The 16,229-nt window shown below is 36.3% G+C and overlaps 2 protein-coding genes and 1 non-coding gene across 6 annotated transcripts; all 3 read right to left on the reverse strand.

The window, feature by feature from the left end:
• Positions 1 to 1,774: 1,774 nt before the first annotated feature.
• Positions 1,775 to 1,939, reverse strand: LOC113519947 (U1 spliceosomal RNA). Its single transcript, XR_003402335.1, has one exon. It is a non-coding gene; the product is annotated as a U1 spliceosomal RNA (small nuclear RNA).
• Positions 1,940 to 3,114: 1,175 nt separating this feature from the next.
• Positions 3,115 to 7,176, reverse strand: LOC113519920 (uncharacterized). 2 transcript variants are annotated; one of them, XM_026905148.3, is made up of 5 exons: positions 6,882 to 7,176; positions 6,263 to 6,418; positions 5,454 to 5,549; positions 4,845 to 4,984; positions 3,115 to 3,476 (listed from the first exon to the last, which is right to left on the reverse strand). In XM_026905148.3, the coding sequence occupies exons 1-5, from the start codon at positions 6,966 to 6,968 to the stop codon at positions 3,281 to 3,283; spliced, it is 675 nt and encodes a 224-aa protein (XP_026760949.2). In that variant the 5' UTR covers positions 6,969 to 7,176; the 3' UTR covers positions 3,115 to 3,280. The 2 variants fall into 2 exon arrangements, with proteins under 2 accessions (XP_026760949.2, XP_052758212.1); XM_052902252.1 differs by lacking the exon at positions 5,454 to 5,549.
• Positions 7,177 to 8,510: 1,334 nt separating this feature from the next.
• On the reverse strand, positions 8,511 to 15,476 carry LOC113519919 (uncharacterized). Of its 3 annotated transcripts, none has more exons than XM_026905146.3 (7): positions 15,296 to 15,476; positions 13,211 to 13,396; positions 12,184 to 12,279; positions 11,588 to 11,793; positions 10,228 to 10,359; positions 9,451 to 9,649; positions 8,511 to 8,670 (listed from the first exon to the last, which is right to left on the reverse strand). In XM_026905146.3, exons 1-7 carry the CDS (start codon positions 15,329 to 15,331, stop codon positions 8,584 to 8,586), a joined length of 942 nt encoding a protein of 313 aa, XP_026760947.1. In that variant the 5' UTR covers positions 15,332 to 15,476; the 3' UTR covers positions 8,511 to 8,583. The 3 variants fall into 3 exon arrangements, with proteins under 3 accessions (XP_026760947.1, XP_052758213.1, XP_052758214.1); XM_052902253.1 differs by lacking the exon at positions 15,296 to 15,476 and adding an exon at positions 14,453 to 14,621 and having other exon boundaries at positions 9,451 to 9,651; XM_052902254.1 differs by lacking the exon at positions 12,184 to 12,279 and having other exon boundaries at positions 9,451 to 9,651.
• Between the last annotated feature and the right edge of the window lie 753 nt (positions 15,477 to 16,229).

Genomic DNA, 16,229 nt, shown 5'->3' on the forward strand with positions numbered 1-16,229 from the left:
GAATTTTTTTGAAAGGCCGGCAGCACATCTGCATTGGCTCTGGTGTTGCGAGTGATCATGGGTGACGGTAGTCACTTACTGTCAGGTGAGCCGCCTGCTCGTTTGCCCCCTGTATTAAAAAAAAAATGACTTAATTTAATTTTTTTTTGATATATCAAACTCGTAATTATTATTAGTGTTATTTCAAATAGGATGTCTGTATTTTAGGCCGTAACTGTGCTTAAAAATCCAACAGCAAAATTTAATTTGTTTGTGAAGGTATTTTTATAAATTCTCAAAAATTGTGATAGTTTATTTTTTTTTTTTATTGTAATATTCACGTGAATATTGCAGCATAAAAATAAATGTTAATAAAGTTATGCGATTAATTGTTTCATATTTTTGTTTTTATGAACTCTGAAGATAAGGATCCCCCTCCCCCTGTTTAATTTTTTTTTGTTTATTTTTCTCACATTTTCAATTATAAGTCCTAAATTATAGAGCGTAAAAATAAATAAAAAAATAGTTTTAAAATGTGTAAATGATGCCCTTTTATATGTTACCCCACTAAAAACTAGTACGTCCATTTTGAAATTTTGAGCACCCCTTTTGGACATATTTCGTTATGAACGCTCTAGTGTGCCTACGGATTATCATGAAAAATAATACAAAATGCTCATACATATGTAGTTGTACGCCAAGATTTGTTATTTCAGTTATGTTTAAGTTGGCATATTTTTTTTTTAAATATATGAGAAAGATATTGAACAAGTTAGGAATATACAATCGAAATGCAAATGTTTGCTACATACGAAAATATGTGAAAATTGCATTTTGGCGCTTTCACAGTTAAACCAATCGACATAAATTTTGGCGTACACGTAGTACTTGGAATGGACAAGTAAATAGGTAGGCTATTATTGTCCCAGTTATACAGACGATGCAGCTGGTATAGGCAGTATGAACATAATTTTTGAACCTTTGTATGTCATATCAAACCTTTAATGTGGCTAAGGGGTTTATAAGAAAGGTCCTAAAATAACCAGGATTTTGTTTCATAAAAATTCTACTTAAATGTTGACGAAATTATAATAGAAACAGTACGTTTAAAATATACTCGGTAAAAATACGAATTGTTATCGGCCATTCTAAATGTCATAATAAAAATATAGAGAAATGTAGAAAATACTCCCCTTATTCATAAAAATTAAAACCTACTTTTTTTTTTTAACTATTACATTGCTTTGTTACTTTCAAATTCGGAATTTAGCGTAAAAAAAAAGAGACAACGATTCATTATATAAACGCTTTATATTCTTATATATTTAATAGCGTACCATAGAAAGAGTATGTTAGGTACTACCTTAATCTATGGCAGTAAGGCATTAATTGAATCATAGTTAAAGATCTTTTTGAAGTCGCTTGAAAATTATGTTCCGTTCCATATTGACACGTAATGTACGACGGATAAATTTTTCAGTTTTATGTTTACAATTCTTTTTATAAACCTAATTTGTAATAGGTTTCTAGGAATATTATCGATTTACAATAACAATAGGTCTGCATCAAATTTTGTCATGTGAATTCTATATTTAGCCATAATTTCTGTGTTTAAAGGAAGGTAATTTTATAATTATATTGGCTCTCGAGATCTTCCCATCGCGGTTTGGTTCGTAATAATTTACGATAGCTTACAATTTTCATTTCATGTCTAACATTAAATGGCGGTTGCCCATTTTTTTATAATTCCTAGTAAAGAAAGGAGTATTTATTGTTTGCTTTGTATTAATTACAAGAGGACAGCGCAGAAACGCATGTCCAACTACCAAAAATTACGCGCACGACGAATCCCCATTTGGGATGGTCACAGACTGACCAATTCCAACCGCAGTGCAATGGCTGGAGCCAGCCCGGGGCAACCGCCTTCTTGATCACGGTACACCCTGCGCAAGGTTAGTATGCTTCTCTTCACCTTGCGTGACCTTATATAAGTTGGTGCGAAAATTTTAATATCGCCGTCTAATTATATAATAGTGACATCTATTGTCAGCTAAATGTTATAAAAAAAATAGGGTTACTAGTGGTGAAAAAGGATTTCGAAAATTAAAATAAGTAGTTTCCACGTGCATTAAAATTATAGTTTTTAGAAATTTATTTTCTCAAAAGATTTGCAATCACCGACAGAGAAAATATAAATTAACAAATAAGGTTACATGGTCAGACGAACTTATTATAGTTCTAACATAGGTAGAGTTACAAAAAAAAAAATGTTTGATAAAATATTTGTTACGGATTATAGCTGAGTGATGACATATAATTTATGATCGCAATGTTGTTTTGGGCATAATTTTTTTTTCCTATTTTTTTAAACAACTTCGTAAACGGTATAGAATTCGTTCAATATAAATCAAATTACATTTATGTATTGATTTTTTTTTGTATATACACATATACATTAAATAGTCTATGTATATACATTTGTAGGCATTATTTTTATTAAATAAAGTGGCAAATAAATTAATAAATTTTCTTCTAAGTTTTATTTTTTATTTATTATATTTTAATTTACATCATCATAATTAAAAGATATTATATTTACACCATAGATTAGCTAATTACAGATTCCTAATTTGTATACGAAACAATATTATTTTTGGAGGGTTATATTTTGGTATTTGCAAAATAAATTCGATGAACAATATAATACTTATTTTTGAGGGTAGATATTTGCAAAATCAATTCGATGCGGATACATATTCGAAATGTCGCGTCACTGGAAATTCTCGCGGTAATCAGTTTAAAAGAGTGTGGCTATTAGCGTGTGTAGTGTTGCGTGGTGTACAAAGAAACAGTGTATTGAGCGCGCATTGGTTTGTATAAAGGAAGGGATACATGTTAACTACACATATGCATTCTTTTATATTTTACGTACGTATTTAAGATTAAGGATTTTTTCAATATATAGTTTTTTTTTTATTGGATGAAAACGGAGTGGTAACCCCGCCTGCGCTAATGAGATACTCTGGCGGGGCACCAGTGAAGGGCGATAGATGAGAATGAAAACAGGCCAGTTAGCCCATTATGATGAATTCATCAGGAATTAATCATAATAGTTTCCAGGGGGAACCGCGAGGAGGTTGACCTGGATGGATATATTGCTAGCAATGGGATTCTGTCTCCATTACTAACAATCCCTTTTCCTCCCTCAATATGTAGTTTCCATGTAATGTGATTATCAAGTTATTTGGAATTAAAACGAGTATTTTCTGTTTAATATATTTATTGAATTTTCCAATTTTATTTAAACGGATTTTGAATATCTTCTCTTCTTAGGAGTTTCTTTTATCATTATCTTAGAGTCACTAAATGCTCGACGTAGAGTTGTCGTTTGCTGTCGGTCGCCCGTGACTGTTGTTGATTGAAGGGACGATAAAGGGCGGTTTAGGTAATATCCATGGGGTCCCATTTCTCGACGTTGCCAGGGGCTTGTTGTAATCCTGGATAAGATAAAAAGGATGTTAATATCAAATTTTATTTGAAAATTCCCAAAGAGGGTTGACGTCAGGCAGGTGGCCGGTCGTAAAACTAAAAAACCAAATCTTTTTGTAATATGGATAAAATTATATTACGCCGACCCCAAATGATTGGGATAAAGGTAGGAAGATGATGATGATGATGATTTGAAAATTATAATCGTGTACTCTACAAATGATATTATTTATTTATTTATAAAAGACACACCAACAATATGCTCACAACAATTAAGCAGACAATATACAATGTTATAAGTAAGTAAAAGTGAAAAATTACTATTAGAAAATGCTTAAATCTAAGTTTACTTGAACAAAAACATCTCACTCCTTCCTACCAAGCTTAAGGCCATATGAACAAATCAATTAAAGGTGTATAAAGCTCTCACAGATAAGCGTCAATGTACATTAAGTAACAATTATACAATTAGAGAAGACCTAACTACCAATCCATACTATTAATAAGCCTAGTAAACTGCACTAAAGAATTACCTAATTATAACTATATTAGGTGGGAAAGGGATTGTTAGCAATGGAGTTTGACAGCCCCATTGCTAGCAATATACTCTATTAGGTCCACCTCCACGTTGTTCCCAACACAGAAAAAAACAGGCTAGTTAGTCCATCATGATGAATTCATCAGGAATTAACCATGATAGTTTCCAGGGGGAACCGCGAGGAGGTTGACCTGGTTGGGTATATTGCTAGCAATGGCATTCTTAGTCTCCATTACTAACAATCCTTTTCCCCCCTATTATGACCCTTTAAGATCAGATGGGCTTTGTTTGTTGCCATCTTGATATTATATAAAAAAAAAAAAAAACAGTGATCAATAATGAACTAAATGGAACGGTTAATATTTGAGCAGTTTCGACTTTAGGAAAGCTGAGGCTGTTCTATCTTGAGGCAGCTGCTGAGACACATTGTGGCTTTAAGTTAAGACTAGTCGTACCAGATGCATTATGGTTTCTATACACTGCATAGGATGAGATGCTTTTGGATAGTTTGAGCATGAGACAAAATCGTTAATATTTCAGCATCTCATTTGGGATTTGCCTCAACGTTAGACAGCATCTTTATCTTGCTTCCATTAGAAACCCTGTTTCAAGGGTCTAAAATCCTTAACTACTGGTAGTTAAGGCTGTTGTCAAACCCTTGAACGGTAGCCCCTGAAGGTACTTATTTTTTTTTATACCACTGAGTTGGCAAACAAGCATACGGCCCACCTGATGGTATGCGGTTACCGTAGCCTATGAACGTCTGCAATACCAGCGGTATAACGCGCGCGTTGCCGACCCTGAAGAAACCTCTTTGTTCTTCGATTCCAATATCTACCATATCATGAGCGGCGGCGGCTCTGGTCGGGGCCTTGTTTGGATGTAGACTGCTAGCGGTGTCACTCCGCACATCCAAATGAGCCATTGCTGCATAATCTTTCTACCTTCTAAGTGTTCTTCTGATTGCACTTGGTGTTCCTAAATAACAAATAAACTTTTAAAGAATGTCATCATATTGTTTTATCATTTATTTATTGATTTGGGTGATCTTTTTTTTTAAACAACTTAGAATGGCAAACAAGCTGACGGCCCACCTGATGGAAAGTGGTAACTGTCGCCTATAGATGTGAGCAGTACCATAGACATAACAAAGTATACTGTTTCGCCCATGATACCCCCCATGCGTTGCCATTTCTGAGGACTCCGGTGGTATTCCTCTGTACACAGTAAATTCACGCCATATCCCACCCTTCAAACTGAAACACAGCCATGCAAACACAGCTGCTTTACGGTTGAAACACGAATGGGACAGAGGTACCCAAGCAATCGACTTTTGTACAAAGTCGACGTAAGCGACGAAATACGTTAGCGCGGGCGGGGTTATCATTCCATAATTATCCTTTAAAAAAACCTCCCTCGTTGTAGTGAGAGAGTGTCTGTAACTTACATCTTTATAACAATATTCCACGAGTAGTTTCATCACCTTCACCAGCACCATCCAAAAGTGGAGGCTGTATATCACCATCCAGATGAACAGTAAGTTCTGGAATAGGATTAATTCAAAATTTAAGGTCTAGCCATAGACAAGGCAGTACACCAAATAGAAATTAGTTAAGCATCGTCATAAATTTCAGAATTGGCGAAATATGCACATGAATATGAAATACATCACGAAATATGCAGAATTACTGTTGGTATGCAAAACTTCTTTTTGTTTTTTTTTTTATCTATTTAGGGACTTGCTTATTTCTTTTTTTATTTTAATTATATTGGTCAAACCCTATAATAATTAGGACCTGAGGTGATATAATGTTCCAACGTGTTATATCCAGGCAGCGTACCTAAAATACTGGCAGTATTACCTCTGATTTGCAAAAATTATTTTTCGCCTAAAGTAATCACAAATAAAATTTTAAGAACTTTCTTAGCATTTAAGTCTCATGGGGTCATAGTTTTTTCGTGGAAAGGTTGTGACGATAAAAGAAACCAAGACACCTCCTTTTTTTAACTTGTATATAAAATGTGTATAAAAACATATTCCTTAAGTATGGTAAACCATGAAGAGTATCGTAATTATCAGGTACGAAAGCATAACACAATAGTTCTCAGGAATGGCTATGCATGGAGGGTACCTTGGGCATCACAAGTCCAGGGCACTACTCATACGAGTTTAGACGGAGACTATTATTTGTCCAATTAGGTTGGCTGTTAGCTTGTCGGCTATTCTAAATATAATAAAAAAGTTTAGCAATATACCTGTAACATGATCTCCCAAAGAGGAATCTGCCGGAACATGAACCGTCGGAACAGCGCCGTGAGGAGCCGGTGTGCTATTGCTGCCGCGCCCATTGCCCACAACACAGTTGGTACTGTTGATAGTATACCCTCGCCGCATTTCGCCCATTCAATTAACTGTCAGATATTAACATTGACTCATTAGATGGCATGAAGCCCTGCAGTTGGTATTGGTTATGAGCGACACAGATTTTGACCTAGTTCTGAAGGGTTGTAGAAACCCTTACTTTAGTTAACTTTTAGGATTTTTTTGCAAGAGGTGTGAATGGGAGAGTCCGTTGAGAAGTAGTGTTATGCTTCTCCTGTTGTGTGAAATATTCGTCAAGTAACAATAATTTTTAATAAACAAGGACCAAGAAATATTGTTTAAGATCTTTCTGGCAGGAAACGAATTCTGTTCTGGTAGGGTGGGGAACAAGCTGGCTATTATTCTATAAAAGATTGTGTATATTATAACATCAGGATACGTTCCAATCAATTGGTCTAAGCAGTTACACAACCTCCTTATATGATAGACGAACAAAATCAGTAAAAATAATGGATTCAACTCACAGAAATCAACACCCCAATTGAATCTTACCTCGTAGAATTCATAATGCAAGTAACTCCATGCAGAGTCTTGCCACATTATATAGAATGCTTCTAATATTTTTTCAAAGAATAACATTTGATCAATTAGTAGAAATTAAAGATCTGCAAAAGTAAATAGGGGATTTATAATGGAATATGACGAAAACATTGTAAATTTATTACACCATGATTTGACAGCCTGACATCTTGTCATTGTAAAATTGACTTTATATTTTTTGCTCAATTAAAACCACACATTCTTTTAAAAGGAAATAGTAGATTTATCTCAATAGACTTAGTTATAATCGAAGTTTTTCTCTATGGAAAACAAAAACATTCATAGACTAAGTATATTACTGGGTCCTAGATATTTTTTAGTTAGAAATGAAAACATTGTAGGTAGGCGTGTATATTTTTTTAGTTTAATGGTATCCATCGTAAAATTGTACTAATATTATAAATGTGATAGTTTATCAAGATGTTTGTATGTTACTTAATCATGCTTAAACGGTTGAAGTAATTTGAATGAAATTTAATACAAGGGTAGATCATATTAACAGATGGGGTAGTTTATGCATACGCGCAAAGCTGTAGAATAGAATAGAATAGAATAGAATAGAATAAATTTATTGTGAGCTGTATGTTACAATTTTTCGTAAGATGTTATTAACGTCTCAAAGGAAAACAGCCTACCCATACAATCAATACGATTAATTACAAAACATTAATTATTTTAGAGTCATACATTAAAATTGTCAATAAAATTGTCAATAAAATAAAACATGTCAATTAACAGATGGTCACCATTAGAACATATTAATTATCATCCTATATATTAATTAAATTATTTATAATGTCAATGTAAAAAAAGAAATGATAAGTATTATAAAGTTCTATGGAAACATTAACCTTATTTTTTTTTTATTAATTAACTAAAATAAATAAAATAATACTAATACCGCAGGTGCTATTCTTGATCTAGGAATATGTAAGTTTTCATACGTTGCATAGACAGTCGTAGCATCGCCGCCATATGTATTTCGATGGTCGAAATACGGTTGTCTAAGCTAAGGTTGGAACAGTTCAGACGCCCTTGGGCATACACCGTAATTCATTAGTATGATTAACTCGATTTTCTGTTACTCTTCTCTTCTCTGTAGGCTGACGAATCTGCAGCCAACAAAGTTATAAAACAAAACAACAATATCAAACGTCTTGTTTTAATCTCTTGCACCCAAAAATGAAAACGGCTTTATTGAAAGATTTGTTTGCCTGTTTGGTCTGGTCTGGTCTCTAGACTTGGTACCATCATTATATCGATCTTTGACTGTTCACTGCTAATCATAAGCCTTTTCCTTAGAGGGTTTATTTATTTATTTATTTCTTATTGCATTCCAAAATGTAAGTTTGCCAGTGGTTACCGCGCTTGTCAGTCGGATTTGCCACTTTAGGCTTACGTGATTTTCAAAGAGGGATGTTGTTACCCATTTCTAGACCATTAAGTTCCCTTAGTCGTCTCTTACGACACCCACAGGAAAGGAAGGGTTGGCCTATTTTATGCTGGGACCACACGGCTTAGACTTGGTAGTAATAGGGTGATAGCAATATATTTGAATAAATAAAACACAATATCCTCAAGATATTTTAATAACGAATCGTAAATGCATTATCAATCAAATTACAGTACAGCCATATTTCTCCACGGCAAGTCTTCAAGGCTTGTTAGTCTCCTTAGGTGTTGCACTGCTAGAACTACAGACGCCGGGGTCCTGTGTACCGCAACACTCGCACCTTGTTGCCTGTAATTTTTTTTTCAAGTTTATAATTATTATTATCTAGATAATAATATTCCAATAATGTTAATTTTTGAAAGATTGAAAATTTCCGAGTTGGCGAACTTGAAATTGTACCTAGATGGTAGACGTCATGCCGGAGCCAATGTCCTTACCAGTCTGCCTACAGCTTTACTACATAGATGCGCATTTGTGGAATTCTAAATTTACGAAAGAATCCGCTAGCTAGCTTTTGGCAGATAAGTTTTCAATATTCTATTCTTATTGTAGGCATCTATTAGAGAAGGTCATCCGAAAAGTTTTAATATGTTTTGGTTTGAAAAATTACTAGATAACATGGGGGTCAACATTGTATTCTGCGGTGTTTATCTTATTTGTCATGTCTATAAGCGATGGTTATCACTTTCCATCACGTGATCACTTTCGATCAGGTGACCAATTGATTGCCATTCCAAACTGCATAAATATAATGTACTAAGTTTTTAGCATTTAAGTTTCGCCGTGTGTGCTCCGGCATATAATGAGTCACCCCTTTCCCGTGGGTGTCGTAAGAGGCGACTAAGGAAAGGCGAGGGACGGGCAGCTGCGTCCCTCTTAAAACATCTCTAAAAGCCTAACTGCGGTTGCCAATACGCCTGCCAAGCTTGGCAACTACTGGCAGAACTTCCCTTATGAGGAAAGGTCCTTTTGGCCCAGCAGTGGACAGTTAACGGCTGTAATAATAATAATAAAGTTTCTAAGAAATATAGAATTTATGTCATCAGGAAATGTAAAAGCTGTCCTCACGGTGATATAGGCTTTGAGCTTCTCAATTGCATCAACCGTTGTTTCGCTTGACTGACTGACGAGTCGCACGCAGACCCCTGCGTCTTGTCTCCTGCTAAGCACTGAGTCGCTGGCGGTGCACACGGCATTTCCCCTTGACACCTTGCTTGCGGCCCCGCTGACATCCACCGATGTCGCATTCTTAGACGATGCGCTCTCACTCTAGTTTACAACATTACGCCTAAGTTTCTGACTGCTGCACGAGAGAGATAAAGAGAGAGAGAGAGAGATAGTTACAAAATTCCCTCTTATGTTTACCGAAGACTTGACACAGAGTTGCGTTATGAAATTCAGTTTTAGTGTTGGGTGGCAAAAAGTAACCAACAATAAATTCCGGCAATAGCCTTTTACATTAATAATATTATTAGCTTTTAATCGTGACACGGCCCATGTGAAATAGATTAAAAATATTCTACATACTTATATATCTAGGACTCTAGAAGATCTCTCTTTGTGTCTCTAAAATTTCTTCAAGTTTCGTTTGCTCACATTAAAGATCTCAAAGAATGTCTCTTAACTACATTCTTTGGGGTTCGGTTATAATAAAACTTTTTAAATTTCATCTCAAAATGTGTCTGTGTTGTGCAAATGCTAGACTAAAGGAAAATTTTGTTCACGGACAACTGTATATATATTGCCCATTATTTGGATAGTCTTTCATTCTAATTAAGTAACAAACATCCAATCTCCAAAGCTATGTATAAACTTTTAAAACTGAGATGAGAGTATGATCTTTACGTGTAAGCGTCACTGTTCGGCTGCGGTTGGGAGTACCCGCGCATCCGCCGGTGGACGGAGCCGACGAAGCTGTTGATCTTCTCCATGGTGCGGTGGAAGCCACACGACGCTCGCTCGTGTAGTTCTGCCTGCCTGCCGCCACCAACGAGCACAAAACATTACATATTCACCACCGTTTATAGTTTGTGAATAATAAAAATAGAATGATAGATCCACCGGTTGATATTTAGAGATGAGAAGAGATGTTAGACGATAGAGGAGGCCGTTGTCATCGTTGGCGACTTTGTCCAACATTGACCGAGATATTTCCACTGGCCGGGAGAAAAAGTAGCTTATAACGTCTTCAGGGTTCCTATCTCTATTCTGTATACCAAAATTCATAATTGGGTCAGCGGTTTAGACGTGAAAGCGTAACAAACAAACTTATTTTCGCATTTACGTCCGATACGTGGATATTACAGAATATTATACTAATATGGTATCTATTTTATTTATCATGCATTACCATTTCCGAGGACTATGATGTTCCTCTGTATCCTGTAATTTGCGCCGTGTGGTTTCGAATAGAATAAGCCACCCTTCCTTTTCCGTGGGTGTCGTAAGAGGCGACTAAGGGAACTTCAAGTTAGAGGTATGGACAGCAGCATCTCTCTTTACTAAAACTTAATTGCGGTTGCCACTCCGCTCGCCAAGCATGGTAATTACTGGCAGATCCCCTAATAAGGGGAGGACTATCTTCAGCAGTGAATAGCTAACGGCTGTATGATGCTGATGATGATCGTGTGATTTCACTACATAGCTACTTCATGACAGAAACTTGGATGGGATAGACATATCTAAGTCGACGACTTTTGCACAGTCTTCCTCTGGTGAATGAATTAAGTTAGGTCTGTTGGTTCAACGTGGCGAAATGTGTGTTTGAAAGCTATGAGGGTGCTAGATCCTATCATTAATAATTTGCCCATTTTCTAACAATGGGCCTATCATGCCCTATAAGTTTTTTTTACGGGTGATAATGGAATTGTAATTCTGCCTGCGCTATTGGAATACGTTGGCGGGGCACCAGTAAGGATGAAAAGGCAGATCAGTTCCATTCCAATTCCAAGGCCCATCATGCCCTATTAGTAACAATCCTTCTGTCACTAAGTATTTAGTATTTTTTTTGTAATGGATGATAATGGAATGGTAATCCCTTTGCGCTAACGGTATACGCTGACGGAGTACCAGTGAGGGATGATAGGTGAGAATGAAAAAGCAGGTCAGTTGGCTAACTGACCAGCTTTTTCATTTGATAAATACATTATTAACAATCCCTTTCCTCCTAAGGATTTAGTTTAAAGAATAATGATAGTGTACTAACCACTGTTCCAAATATGGAATGTTGAATCTCTGACAGTAGTGTTTTCTGATGTAGTCAGCATAGCACAGAGATAGGAACCAGCACACGGTGATGTGTATCTGGGGCTGCTGTTGCCGGAGGAACCGTGTGAGGGGGCCAAGGGGCACTATTTCGCTTTGAGCCCCCAATAACCCGACTGTTGTCATCTCAAGAAGCATATTTGAACTCTACGACAAATGTTACAAATTATAAAATAGTCTATAACATTAAGTACCTTAATTTCTAGATAGGGGAAGGGATATAGGAATAAAACCGTATAATAAAGAATTCTTCAAATCAGTTTTGACTGACTGAGTTATGAGCAACAAACATAAAAATACAATCGAATGAGAATCTTTTGGAAGTTGGTTAAAAATGCAAATAAATATAGTACAGGAGATTGTGTGTGACACCGAAATAAATATACAAATAGATAGATAGCTAAAGATTTAAAAAATGATTGTTTTGGCCTCAATCTTCAAGAACAATAGTTCTTATGAAGAACCCTTTATGTCAATTTTCTTGATGTTTAGTTACAATTTTAATATATTAGTATACACAATAAGATAGGCACTTACATCTTTAATGAGTGTATCCAGGTAGTACTGGAAGAAACGCATGGAACACACCCACAGATGTATCATCAGCGCCAACATTCCCAGCACCATGGTGGACTGTTGGTAAGTTTTTTTATACAACTTAGAATGGCAAACAAGCTGACGGCCCACCTGATGGAAAGTGGTAACCGTCGCCTATAGACATGAGCAGTACCATGGACATAATAGAGTATACTGTTTCGCCCATGATACCCCCCATGCGTTGCCTTTCCTGAGGACTCAGGTGTTATTCCTCTGTACCCAGTAAATTCACGCCATATCCCACTCTTCAAACCGAAACACAGCCATGCAAACACAACTGCTTTACGGTTGAAACACGAATGGGACCCAAGCAAACAACTTTTGTACAAAGTCTCCTTCTGATAAAGTTGTCGTAATTATGATGGGAAGGAAAGGTTTTTATAATTTACAATATACAAAATTATACGTATTTGATAATGCATAAATAAGTCGGTTTTAATAGTTAGAATTTCAAAAGACCCAGTTTTTCGAGAATGAATACTTTTAATGGAACGGATCAGTTTAAAAATTGTTTCCCACAAAACAATAACTGACTTAAATTGTGACAAAATCAGTTATTTTGATCCAAAAACTAAACTATTGAAGCGATTTTTATACATTTTTTATGGGATCAAGCTGCAAGTGATCAAGAAATCATTTCGGATAAAAGAAAAATTTTCCAAATCTGTTTAGAGCAGACTTCTTACTTCGTCAAACTGGTCGTCAGCTTGTAAATTTCTTGATATCAAGAATTGAAGAGCTAGTAAAAGTCTGTCGTAGTTCACTTTTGTAATTACCCGTAGATCATAATTGAAACATTAACAACTTACGTGTTGATGGTCATGCTTGGGATTTGATGGTTTTGAGCTACATTGTATAGTGTCTAAGTTCATTGAAATAGTTCACGCAACACAGTAGTTTGTTTGAAAACTATGCGAGCGGACTATGGCAAAAATAAATTAAACAATAGGTAATCCAAGTGTCTTACAAGGAGAGTTTTCTCCAAAAGCGACACCGGAGCGTGGTCCCCGGTCACGAAGATGGCACCCTCCAGCTCGTTGTAGAGGAAAAGAGCGGCGGCGCTGGCGAACACCGCCGTCGGACCCACGCCCCATACCTCGCCGTTGCAGCTCAACCATTTAGCGAGTGCCTCCAAGTTAGAGTCGTACAGGTTCTGAAGAGATTAATCCTGTTTTCTCTTACTGTTAGAAAGGCAAACGATCTGACGGTCCATCTAACGGGAAGCGGCTACGTTGCCCGTTAGAAACATGAGAGGTCTAGTTATGTGCTGAGGAAGCATTTTTTTTTGTATTCGAGTATTTTGGTATTCATTAAAAAAGTGATCGCATCCTGACTCGAGTCTAAAGACTCGAACAAGCGTTCGAGTACTTTTATACTTCATCAGATTCGAGTATTTTCTTGATTATGTTTGTAAGAATAAATTATACATTATAATTACTTATATAATGAATTTAACACTTATTTAATAATTTTGCTCTTGATAATTAACTAAAAAAGTTATAAAGTCTATGGAACGATAACGAAATATTACAATAGACTAGTGTTCGAGTATCGCGGGTACTCGAATCCTGTATTCTGTATTAAGTACTCGAGTACTTGAGTACTTGAGTACGCGAGGTAATAAGTAAGTATATCCTCTTTTTGAGAAGATATAAATGTCTTAAGTACGTACGTACGAAGCAGTTTCATTGTTAAAATGACATTTATTAGGTATTTTCCTAAAAGTAACAATGGGTTTCCTAATTAGTTCAGAAAGTAACCTACGAACCAATATGCATCTTACCAGAGGGAGACTTTGTACAAAAGTCGATTGCTTGGGTACCTCTGTCCCATTCGTGTTTTTACCGTGAAGCAGTTGCGTTTGCATGGCTGTGTTTCGGTTTAAAGGGTGGGATATGACGTGAATTTACAGGGTACAGAGGAATAAAACCTGAGTCCTCAGGAATGGCAACACATGGGGGGTTATTATGGGCGAAACAGTATACTCAGTTATGTCCATGGTACTGCTCATGTCTATAGGCGACGGTTACCACTTTCCATCAGGTGGGCCGTCAGCTTGTTTGCCATTCTAAGTTGTATAAAACAAAATGCATCTATATTAGTGTTAGCTTAGAAATTTTCGGCCGTATTATTATGTCATTCGGTTGAATAGGGGACCCTTCGAATATAAATAACAAGTTTTGAATATAATACAAGTTAGGTACTTAACAAATTCTTGCATGATTTACTTCCTTAATATGTCTGCAAAGATTTGCAATTGTCCATTGGTTTGTCTATCTATATAGACTCTAATATATTTATGTTACTTGATAAATTTGGGGACAAACACCATGAAAATTATATTATAGGAATTATTGTTAATGGCATAATTTTATAGATCATGCATATGTCAACAGATTAATCTCGTTGGCCATGAATTACCAACCATATGTCAGTGTAATTCTAAAGTAAATATGACTTTCAATGCCAAATAAGTCGAAGTTGACCGACAACTTTGACATGTACGTCATGAACTTCACAGGATATTCTGTCATGTCCATAATTACTATTTTGAGGTTATGGATATACTTTCGTATCTTATAACGTCACTATCATATCCCACCCTTAAAATGGAAACATAGGCATAAAAGGATAGCCGCTTCATGGCAAAAACACAGATGGGCAGAGGATATGCCTGATGGAGAGGAATGTACATGCAAACGACTTTTGTACGGAGTCTCAGTCTGATTAATCCGAGATAAGATCTGCGTGGTCAGTTAGTAGAATCATCATCGTATAAACTGTTCACTGCTGAACATCAGCCTCGGAATAAGAGGGGGGGGGGGGGGTGGATTACCAGTAGTTGCCACTCTTGGCCTTGGCCACCAAAGTTAAGCTTTCGGTGATGTTTAAACGCTGTTGCCCATCTCTCGACTGTTAAGTTCTCTTAGTCCCCTCTTACGACTCCCACGGGAAAAAAGGGGTGGCTCATTCTATACTGGTACCACACAACAATGGTAGATTAGACATATTTAAGTGCTACCTTTACAAAAAAATGAAACGCAGGACTCACACAACTTGTATTGAAGCTTACAGTCTTGCCCGCCATACATACGTCGTAAAAGGAACATGCTACCACCCCTCTTTGGTATTAACATTTTCACTTGGCGATTCCATTAGCTTACACTCCAAATTTTGCGTTGTAAATTTTTTTTGCTAAGATTTCTTGGATATTTTGTATAGGTATTCAATAAAATGACAGATGACAGCGCATTGGCGGCATAGAGGCGAGTATTAGGTACTTTTTATTTAGATGGAGCTTCCTTTTTAAAAGATGGAGATTTTCAATTCATCCGTATCTCACTTGTGCATAAATACCAATGAAAAGGGAAGAAAATCATGAAAAAACTCCTATAGTTACAATATCTATATACTGGTATAATTACGAATATGTTAAGTCTGTTATCCAAAAAATAATATTGAATAATAGGCTTTTAACATATTCTTTTTTTTTTTTTATACAACTTAGAATGGCAAACAAGCTGACGGCCCACCTGATGAAAAGTGGTAACCGTCGCCTATGTCTATAGGCGACGGTTACCATTTTCCATCAGGTGGGCAGTACCATGGACATAACAGAGTATACTGTTTCGCCAATGATACTCCCCATGCGTTGCCATTCCTGAGGACTCAGGTGTTATTCCTCTGTACCCAGTAAATTCGCGCCATATCCCACCCTTCAAACCGAAACACAGCCATGCCAACACAACTGCTTCACGGTTGAAACACGAGTGGGACAGAGGTACCCAAGCAATCGACTTTTGTACAAAGTCTCTCTCAAAAATAGATATCCGATCGATATTGAAATAGGTGATCACCTTTTTTCTGACATCAATGTCTTGAGAAACCCAATATATAGAGATCGGATTGGTATCCATACTTTTTTTTAATGGGTGATAATAGAATAGTAACTCTATCCGTGCTATCGGTATACACCGGCGGGACAC

Source organism: Galleria mellonella, unplaced genomic scaffold (genome assembly GCF_026898425.1).
Source record: "Galleria mellonella isolate WM207_F2 unplaced genomic scaffold, CSIRO_AGI_GalMel_v1 utg89, whole genome shotgun sequence".
Lineage (NCBI taxonomy): Eukaryota > Metazoa > Arthropoda > Insecta > Lepidoptera > Pyralidae > Galleria > Galleria mellonella.